The 10,805-nt window shown below is 39.6% G+C and overlaps 1 protein-coding gene across 3 annotated transcripts in view; it reads right to left on the bottom strand.

Annotated features, from left to right (window-relative positions):
* Positions 1–1,888: 1,888 nt before the first annotated feature.
* LOC141083090 (uncharacterized) overlaps positions 1,889–10,805 on the bottom strand; it is a 41,548-nt gene continuing 32,631 nt past the window's right edge. For 2 of the 3 annotated variants that reach the window (XM_073567269.1, XM_073567278.1), the window contains one exon: positions 7,316–8,374. In XM_073567269.1, coding sequence (XP_073423370.1) covers positions 7,431–8,374 — 944 coding nt within the window. In that variant the 3' untranslated portion in view covers positions 7,316–7,430. Of the gene's footprint in view, positions 3,038–7,315; positions 8,375–10,805 lie in introns of those variants that run through there. The other variant, XM_073567276.1, reaches the window with a different exon arrangement.

Below are 10,805 nucleotides of genomic sequence, written 5' to 3'. Positions count from 1 at the left end.
TACTGCAGCACATGCGCTTTCTGAGCCTCACCTACAATGCGTACAGCTGTGTGGCTGCCAAAGAAAGGGAGATGTGTAGCCCAGCCAGCAACAGATGTTGTCAGTGGCCTTTGGATAGGATGAGATGGTGTTTGTTCAGTTGAGATTTAGTTCACATTAACATCTAACCATCGAACATCAAGCCTATCCCCCCTTCTACCAAAACCTCGTTTTTCCCACTCATGTTGTAAGTAGCCTTCCCTCTTGTAACCTGCTATTTCACAACTTTAGGCCCACAGGTCACAGTCACTTGTCATTAAATGAACAATCACTAGTTATTTTCTTAGATGGGTACAACAGTGTTGTTCAGGCACACTAACAATTTTAAAGTGGATATCTGCCTTTCTGATTTGCCACTGAAACAGTTTTATTAGGAACGATTTGGATTAGCTAATTGGCCCTTCGAGCTGCACACCAATATTAGGCCTAACGATTTTTAAGTGAAAATATGGCCACCTTATTTGCCACGGAAGCACAGTTTTATTACAAACTATTTGGATTAGCTAATTGGCCATCAGGCTGCACCCCAATATTAGGACTAATGATTTTTAAGTTTAAAATATGGCCACATGATTTACCACTGAAGCACAGTTTTATTACAAATGATTTGGATTAGCTAATTGGTCCTTCAGGTTGCACCCCAATATTAGGCCTAACAATTTTTAAGTGGAAATATGGCCTTCTGATTTGCCACTGAAAGTTTTATCACAAATGATTTGGAGTAGCTAATTTGGACTCAAACAGGTGCCATTACTACAGGCAATGAGTGAAGGACAGTAGAGCCTCTTAAAGAAGTTACAGGTCTGTGATAGCCAGAAATCTTGCATGTTTTTAAGTGACCAAACACTTATTTTCCCCCATAATTTGCAAAATAAATCTTGCCAAATCAGACAAGTTGATTTTCTGGATGATTTCTCATTTTGACTCTCATAGTTGTGGTCTGCCTATGATGTCAATTACAGGACTCTCTCATCTTTTTAAGTGGGAGAACTTGCACAATTGGTGGCTGACAATACTTTTTTCCCCCACTGTATGCTGTACAACAATGGAGAGCACAGTTTGGGCCAACAGGACAATCGGAACTTGTCCTGTCAATCAACCAGAATCGCACCACCTCTCAGCAAGTGGAAACCTGGGAGGCTCATGCCAAAGATAAAAGGTAAAGCTCAAAGTATTTTTATAGTCTCCATTATACTTGCTGATAACTTGTTTCTCTTAATATTTTTTAGGGTTCTTAACCTTTTGGTTAAATGATAAGCTCAATAGGCCTTCTTGCTACTATTGTTTGCTTCCTTTTCATGTTAATTAAAATTGAGTCCTGTAATAAAAAATATTTGACAAGGAAAAAAAAATTCAAAATAGGCCACCAACTATTTAAAACTTTGAACATGTTTCTGAAAAGTAAAAAAGTAAGGCTTCTATTACATATACCGGGTTTTTTGCGGCCCGTTATTGCGGCCCATTATTGCGGGTCGTATCGCCGCAAGTTTCACGGTCAGCCACAATAACGGACCTCAAAAAACTTGTGGATCGCCGTTTTCCATGTTTACAATACTATTGAAGAAGTATTGAAAAAGAAAATGGTGTTCCACAAAACTGGAAGTGACGGTTCACCGTAAAAACAAACTTCCGTTTGTTTTTGTGGCCCCACTGATTTTCAACAGGGGCTGTGTCTGCATATACGGCCCTCACCGGCTATACGGCACACGGCGCACCGTGGAATTTTTGCGGGACGATTTTGCAGCCCCATAGAAATCTATTGGGGCCGTAAAAACGGCAAGCAAAAACACGGTAAATGTAAAAGAATCCCTAGACTAACAAATAAGAATTGTAGTACTAGAAAAAAACCTTCACTAAAACCACTTATATTTATTACATTAACAGTTTGTGTACATCTAACAATTATTCAACAAGGTTCACATGAAATGTATGCACATAAAACTTTGTTTTTAAGACAACTACTTTCAAGAACCATTGCCACAAGATTTTATCAAAAAACTGGAGAATAAATTAGAGATGTTAAGTGGTACTTGGACTTAACTTGGACATCATTCATCTACATGACATTTCTGCTGATGTTTAACACAAGCTGGTCTCTGGGAATATTTCTTTTTGCATTTATCACAGCTGAATGGTTTCTCCCCGGTGTGTTTCCGTGTATGTAAAACAAGATGGGTGCTGTGCTTAAAGGCCACCCCACATTCTTCACATTTATAGGGTCTTTCCCCAGTATGGGTCCTTTTATGGGTGATAAGGTGGGAACTAGTTGAAAAACCCTTTCCACATTCAATACAGGCATAAGGTTTTATGCCTGTGTGGGTTCGTTTATGTGTAGTGAGGTGGGAACTTTGTGTAAAACTTTTCCCACATTTGTCACAAACATACGGTTTCTCCCCAGTGTGGGTTCTCTGATGGAGAATTAGGTAATTACTTATACTAAAGGTTTTATCACATTCAGAACATTTATATGGTTTGTATCCAGTATGAAGTCTCTGATGCTTCTGCAAAACTGAAGAATCGCTGAAGCATTTTTCACAGTCAGGACAGGCAAATGGTTTCTTCACAGCATGGATTTTTTCATGTTTCCTCAGAAGACACCGGTGAGTGAAACACTTATCGCATTTTAAACAGATGTAACATGACACGTCAGTGTGCAATTTCTGATGTTTTATCAGATTTGATTTCTGCTTATATTTGTTACCACATTCACTACAAGGGTAAAATCCGCTAATCTTTGGCTCAATCTCATCACTACTGAACTTGACTCGTACACCTTTCCTCCTCTTAAGTTCTCTTATTTCATCATCAAAAAATTCTGAGTATTCTACTCTCTCTCTGTTTCGAAAGTTATACTGGCGCTTGGTGGTCACACTGTCCTCTTTTAATGAAATGTGAAGATCTTCTTTCAAGTCATCCAGCAAATGTATACCTTCTACCGTCAATCCATCAGGGGTAAACAACGATGTATTCAGCTCATCTTTTCGATTGTTGGAGGCATCTACAAAAGGTATACACTGTGAGAACTCAATCAACCAAAAAGTAAACTAGTCAAGAAATACATTTGATGAAAATGGACATTCCCAAAATTATAGTATATTTCAGACAACAATTATGACTCAAAGAATGTATGTAGAGATAACTGGAACATTTAATTGCATCATGGAATATTGGTGGAAATTCATTAATACAGTTACAAGCAAACACATGCAGGCTAACACATGCAGGCTAAACAGCACTGGCTCATCATCAAGATATGCAGAGCTGTGGCACAAAAAACAGAGATTTTATCAAAATGACAGCAAGAAGCCGAGTAAGTGATCAACAGGTAGAATCAAGGTCCTTTGCCCTTAGATCTTGCTGCTTAAACCTAGTTACAGTATTCCTTTAAAACCCTCAAAAACTACGTTAAAACATAAGGCCCTAAATTGTTATTTTGTGTGAAGTCTTCAAATTCAAACGGCATTACATAATTACATTAGCAATCAACATTATTCACACCTCTTGGCAAATTCAGTTTGTTATCAAAATGCACAATTTTTCTGCTCTTTACAATATATCAAATAAGGACAATTTTGGATAGTCTAACAAAACCTATGAAACAAGTGGTTTCTTTAAGTTCAACACAACATTTCACTTTCATTAGCTAATGCATTCTCAGAATTATTTTTCCATTTCAAGAGAAGATTCTTTAGTAATTCATGTAACGTTGCATCATGGGCCAGGCTTACCTCGGAGGTACTAAGCGACTACTTGGTGTTCACTATAGCCACTTGTGGTGAGGTTAGGCTTGGCTGCAAGTAGTCGCCAGGTACCACTCTAGGACAGTCCCTGGGACTGCAGCAGCTGACCAAAGGCTCAGTGGCACAGGTGCGTAGTACAGAGGAACGAGACAAAGGGGAAGTCAGACGGTTCGAAGTCAGGGTAAGCAGCACTGAATCAGAAAAGGTACCCTAGGTCAGGAGTGGAGATGTGAGGCAGAATGAGTAAAAATGCCTGGTCGCTAACAGGAAGCATAATACAGGGGGATGCATTCATGAGTCTACAGGGAAGGAATCATGTTCTAGTGGGAGGAGCTGACAAAAATAGTACCTGCTGGCAAGAGAACCTGGGAAGCCAAATCTCGGCAGGCAGGACACAGCAAGGTTAAATTCCTGCAGAGACTAGCCACACCTCCCAAAGGCTAGATGGATTCCATATGCAGCAGTAGCAGCAACACAAAGTACAGGAACAAAGAATTTCAGCGGCACGGCCTGCCACAAAGAGAAATCGCATAGTGAGTGGGGCTGTGCTGAGGATGCTAGTTGCCACTGTGACAATCAGATGGCAACTTCAATAGTACAAAGGAGTAAACAGATAATTCTGCTGAGCTTCTCATCAAGTAGCTATCCAATATACATGACGGTGTTGAATAAAGTGCAGTTTTATTAATCTAGAAAAGGGTAGATTAATAAAACTGCTCCTTGTTCAACACCATAATGTCCATTGAATATCTTCTTGACCAGCAGTGCCATAGGATTACACGTATATCCCATTCTACTATTGAATTTCCTGCTGAATTTATTTCAGCAGATGTAGCAGCAGCTGGTATCTATATTTATATATGAATTATGCCTGAAACAACCCAACCAGGTGAGCAATACTATCCACAACATTTATTGCCCAGGTGATGCCCTATTATGTGCTTTTGTTAATTTTTAGCTATACTAGTAGCTTCAGCTTCAATATACAGTACATGCTTTTGACTTTTATTTCCTGATACTTGATTGAATCCATATTGTGCGCCACATGTTGTAGGTTTCTAGTTTCATAGGAAGTAATTCAGTCTCAGTTCATCTCCTGCTAATTGCTATACTTCATTGTAGGCATCACCAAGTAACATGCTTCACAATAGGCATCACCAAGCGACAATGATTCACAATAACCAAAGAGCCACGTTTCCATTTAGACATCACCGTGCCACCACCATGCTTCACTGAAGGCAGGGTGTTCTTTTTAGAGTATGCTTTATTCCTTTCCCTTTAGACATATTGCTGATCCAATGGCCCTAAATATTTATTTTAATTGCTCCACAGACCAGAATCCTAAAACTTGTGGCTTTGTTATATATTTAACCATATTAGGCAGACTCCTTTCTTCTTATTTTTTTTAAGTAGATGTGTACGTCTAGACCAGAAATGGAGAGCCTAAAAGTTCTGTATGCGCCTATTGCACAAACTGAAACCTAAGTGTCTGCTGTAAAAAATCTTGCTAGACTTCTATTGCAGTCTCTCAAGTGTTTTGAGCATCTGACATCTCAGAAATCTGGTGGTAACCAATAACAGCTTCTTATTTAAGCCATATCTAGGTATAAACTTGGAACTTGTTAACTCTGCTTCCAAATATATCTCTAGGAATTTCAATGCTGTCTTTGCTATCCTTTTCCTAGTTAGTGAAAGGCACTACTCTCCTCTCAACATTTTGACAACCCAAAAATATTAACAAACTGGAAGCCAGTACTCATGAAGGTTGGACTAATATTCCTAAGGATCACTGACAGGCTGTCTGGCTATGAATCTTGTTTGCAGCAGGTCATAACAGCCAGAGGTTTTCTACTAACTAGTAAAGATACTTCTCATGAAGGGGGAGAATATTTCTTAAACTATTCTGAAAGAGTCAGTAAAAGTGCCAATTTGCACAGAATTTGTAAGATTCACTTTTTACATTATTTGTGTTGTGCCATTTTAATTGTTTCTGCTTTGGTGATTTATTTTGCAAATAAACCTGACTTGCAGCATGTGTGTGTGTGGGGGTTAATGGGGAGGAATAGAGGAATAATTTTGATTGCAACTATGCATGGTTGATAAGGTTGACTAAAGTCAGATGTTCACTAAATTCAACAGCAGCTTCACTGCAACACTATCCAGGCTTTTCACATAGTGATTTAACAGTGATGTAATTTTATTAATAATGATGGTAGCAATATCCTGTTTATTGGACAGAGGGATTGAATAGTTCCATCATCAAGATCATGAATATTAATACCCATTTCATATTGCTACTGCATGTGATGAGCAAGAAGCTGATCCATCAAATATTACCAACTCTTCCATACAGGTATAGCATGGGAGGATGAAAAAGAAGCTCTCACTCATCAATATTACCAACTCCTTCACGCAAGTATGAAGAAGCTCATCCATCAAGGTTGTCAATATTACCAACTCTTTACTTAGATACTGGCAAGGAACAAGAAGCAGAGGGTATTGGCAATAACATAGTAACATAGTTATTAAGGTTGAAGGAAGACTAAGTCCATCTAGTTCAACCCATATCCTATCCTAACCTGCCCTAATATTGTACATTTTCCATTTGCTATGGTCAGCGTAAATACTGCTCACCTTGGCTCAGGAAATACAGTAAGTGAGATACTGTCATACAAGTTATACCAAAAAGGAAATAACATTCAGTTTCACTGTAGCTTGTTGAATCTGATATTTTCACCAGTCAGATCATTAGAACCTCTACTTTTATCTTCTATTAATTAATAATGAAGAAAAAATGGCAAGGTCAAGTTGAAAATTGTAAGCGAGCTGAAAGTCTTGCCCGTCCACATCATAGGGTGAATGGTCAGATGATCACTGGCTCAGTAGCCCTTAATACTTAAGCATGCACAATATCATCAATAAAAAGCCAATCAAAGCCAACATTTTCTCAAATATTAAAATGTGTTAGGAGATCAACTAGAGCATGTCACATCCTCTATAGCACTAAATATGGAGAAGTTACACCAGTCAAATCATATACAAAAGGCCCAATTCATTATTTCATTTGTGACATTTTAAAGCCTATTTTATGTATTTGCCTGTTTTTATTGTTTTTGTATTTGCTACTCCTATAAGAGTGGCTTATTCTGATAAGAATGCAATATTGGCAGTTCAAAAATGGACATATCAGATGCTTGTCTCTCCCGACAATCATTTGTCAGGGGGTCTCTAAACACATTATAGTGTTGTCTGAGTCCCTGGATATAATTTGGTCGGGTCAACATAAGTCTAATGTATATGGAATGGCACTTATACCCCTGACAAATTTACCTTAAAATCCATGTCTTATGTGAAGATTTTGAAGCAAATTTGCCACAAAAAAAGGTTTTCCCTTAGCAATTACTCAGCAAATTCGTATCACTATTTTGTGGTAAATTTGTTACCAGTGGAACATTATAGCCCATTGAAATAATGCTTTTAAAAAGTTCTAATACTGTGCAATATGGTTTCTGAAATGAATGGAAGAAAACAATAACTGATATGTAAAGACATTTATTTTCAGATATACATTTTGACTGAAAAGAAAATGGGGCAAGAAATTACAGATACAATTACAATAGATGTAACAGGTATTCAGACCTGACATGGACATCATTCATCTACATGACATTTCTTCTGATGTTTAAGAAAATGTCCTCTCTGGCAAAATTTCTTTGTGCATTTATCACAGCTGAATGGCTTTTCCCCAGTGTGTCTCCGTATATGTAAGACAAGGTGGGTGCTGTGCTTAAAGGCCACCCCACATTCTTCACATTTGTAGGGTCTTTCCCCAGTATGAGTCCTATGGTGAGTGATAAGATGGGAACTAGTTGAAAAGCCCTTTCCGCATTCAATACAACCATAAGGTTTTATGCCTGTGTGGGTTCTTTTATGAGTAATGAGGGAAGAACTTTGTGCAAAACCTTTCCCACATTGATCACAAATATACGGTTTCTCTCCGGTGTGGGTTCTCTGGTGAAGAATTAAGTAATTACTAATACTAAAGGTTTTATCACATTCAGGACATTTATATGGCTTGTATCCAGTATGGAGTCTCTGATGCTTCTGCAGAGTTGAAGAATCAGTGAAGCATTTTTCACAGTCAGGACAGGCAAATGGTTTAATCAGAGCATGGATTTTTTCATGTTTCCTCAGAAGACTCCGGTAAGTGAAACACTTATCACATTTTAAACAGATGTAGCACGACACGTCTGTATGCAATTTCTGATGTTTGATCAGGTTAAATTTCAGCTTATACTTTTTGCCACATTCACTACAAGGGTAAAGTCTGCAAATCCTTGGCTCAGTCTCATCCCTGCTGAACTTGACTCGTACACCTTTCCTTCTCTTAAGTTCTCTTGTATCAGCATCGAAAAATTCTGAGTATTCTACTCTCTCTCGGTCTCGAAAGTTGTACCGGCGATTGGTGGTCACACTATCCTCTTTTAATGAAATGTGAAGATCTTCTAAGTCATCCAGCAAATGTATACCTTCTACTGTCAATCCATCAGAGGTAAACAACGATGTATTCAGCTCATCTGTTCGATTGGAGGCATCTACAAAAGGTGCACACTGTCAGAACCCGATCAACCAAGAAATAAAAAAAAGTCAAGACATACATTTGATGAAAATGGAGATTCCAAAAATCATAGTATATTTCAGCCATCAATTAGGAATTTAGAGACATCAAATGAATCAATGAATGTGTTTAGATAAACAGGAACATTTACTTACTTCATGTGAAAATGAAGAAAATTGAAGGCAACTTAGAAAGCCATTAGTAGTTATAAGAAAATGTACTCAAACACATAGTATTATTGCATCATTGAGAAGACTAGCAGAGCTGCAGTACATAAAACATTGATTTTATCAAAGAACATAAGCCTAGTAACGGATGCATAGGTGGCATAAAGGTCCCTGTTGCACTCAGATCACGCATCATGAACCTTGCGATAGAATCCCTTTAAGCCCCTCAAAAACTACTTTAAAATGCAAGTTCCGAAACTGTTATTTTGTGTGGCCATCTTCAATTTGAAATAGGATTACATAGCGTATTTTCCGGCGTATAAGACAACCTTTTAACCCCTGAAAATCTTCTTAAAAGTCGGGGGTCGTCTTATAGGTTGGGTGCGGACCAATCAATATATAGCGGGAGGAGTGGTCCCGATGACGAAGGGAGGGGGCGTCTCACAGGGAAGGTGTAAGTGGAGTATCCCCCCCATTACCTCATTTGTGGCAGCGGTGCTCTCTGCGGGTCTCTGTGCTGGGGGCGGCTCCTCTTTCAGCAGCGTGGGGGCTCTGTGCTGGGAGGCGGCGGCGGCTCCTCTTTCAGCTGTGTGAGGGCTCTGTGCTGGTGATGGCTTTGTGCGGCGTCGGGGCGCCGCCGGTATTTCCTCAAAGCCCGGAGACCCAGGCAGCTCCATTGCTGCAATGTGGTGACCTCCGGGAAAAGATCTGAATCTGAGGATGCGCCGCCCCCAGCGGCCATTTTCCTGGAGGCCACTGCATCGCAGCAATGGAGCTGCCAGGGTCTCCGGGCTTTGGGGAAAGCTGCACAAAGAGCCGCCGCTCCCCAGCACAGAGCCCCCACGCTGCTGAAAGAGCCGCCGCCACCCCCAGCACAGAGACCCGCAGAGAGCACCGCTGCCACAAATGAGGTAATAGGAGTATACTCCACTTACACCTTCCCTGTGAGACGCCCCCTCCCTTCGTCATCGGGACCACTCCTCCCCACCATTTACAGATTAGTCTGCACCTGCCCTATAAGATGACACCCGGCGTATAAGAAGACCCCCAACTTTTAAGAAGATTTTAGATTTTAACTGGAAAAGTTGGAGGGTTGTCTTATACGCCGGAAATACGGTAATTACATTAGAAATTAAAACTATTCCCACACAACTGCAAATTCAGTTTTCAAAATGTACTCATTTTCCACTGTTTGCAATATACATATAAGAACAAATTAACTAGTTTAACAAAACCTATATAAAGTGGTTTCTCCAAATTCAAAACAAAATTTCATTTTTACTTTTTATTCCAGTCTCAGAATTATTCTTTCCTTTCAAAAGAAGCTTCTTTAGCATTTAGGAGAGCACCTTCGTCTGCTACGATCTGCTGCATACATCATGGCAGCATTTCTGAGGAATCTTTGCTCATTCTTCAAAGGCTTCAAATTCACTAATATTCTTGGGTTTGCGTGCTGCAACTGACTTCTTCAAATACCATCAAAAGTTTCTTATCAAGTTCAAGTGAACTGTGACAGTCACTTCAAAAACTTCTAGGACTTTATCTGAAACCAAGCTATAGTGAATTTTGAAGTACACTTGGGATCACTGGTCTTTTGAAATGCCCAATGACACAAGCTTCAGGTCCAACATAGAAGACATTTTTTCTCCTGTGATTTCCTGATTCTTGATTGAATCCATATTGTACGCCACATGCTTTAGATTTTGAGATTCAGAAGAAGTAAATCAGCCTTAGAGCAATTCTTGCTACCTCCATGCTTCACAGAAGGCATCACTGGGCTACTATGCTCAATGCTGGCATGACTGAGCCACTGTCATGCTTCAGTGTAGGCACTATTGAGCCAACTCAATGCTTCACTGTAGGCATTACTGAGCCACTAGCATCATGCTTCACTGTAGGCAGAGTGTTCATTTCAATGTATGCATTATTACTTCCACCCATACATACTCCTGAACCAATGGCCCAGATGTCCCAGTTTTGCTACATTGCTACACAGACCAGATTCATAAAACTTATGTGGTTTACATACATCGTATTAAGACAACATCTAATACTTTTGGGTCAGTAGATGTTTATGTTTTGAATACCAGGAGTGGAGTTCAGAGCTTAGTATGAGACTACTGGGCAAACTGAAACCTCGCAGCAGGATTTGGTGATAACAGGCCTGCACTAAGTCTATTCCAGTCACTGAAGTGGTTTTGACTACCTGCCATTTCAGGAATGTGGTGGCACCCAATGAGT

This window comes from Dendrobates tinctorius, unplaced genomic scaffold (assembly GCF_039654945.1).
Source record: "Dendrobates tinctorius isolate UK_male_01 unplaced genomic scaffold, ASM3965494v1 ptg000019l, whole genome shotgun sequence".
In the NCBI taxonomy this organism is placed as follows: Eukaryota; Metazoa; Chordata; class Amphibia; order Anura; family Dendrobatidae; genus Dendrobates; species Dendrobates tinctorius.
This window is presented reverse-complemented; position numbering and strand designations above follow the sequence as displayed.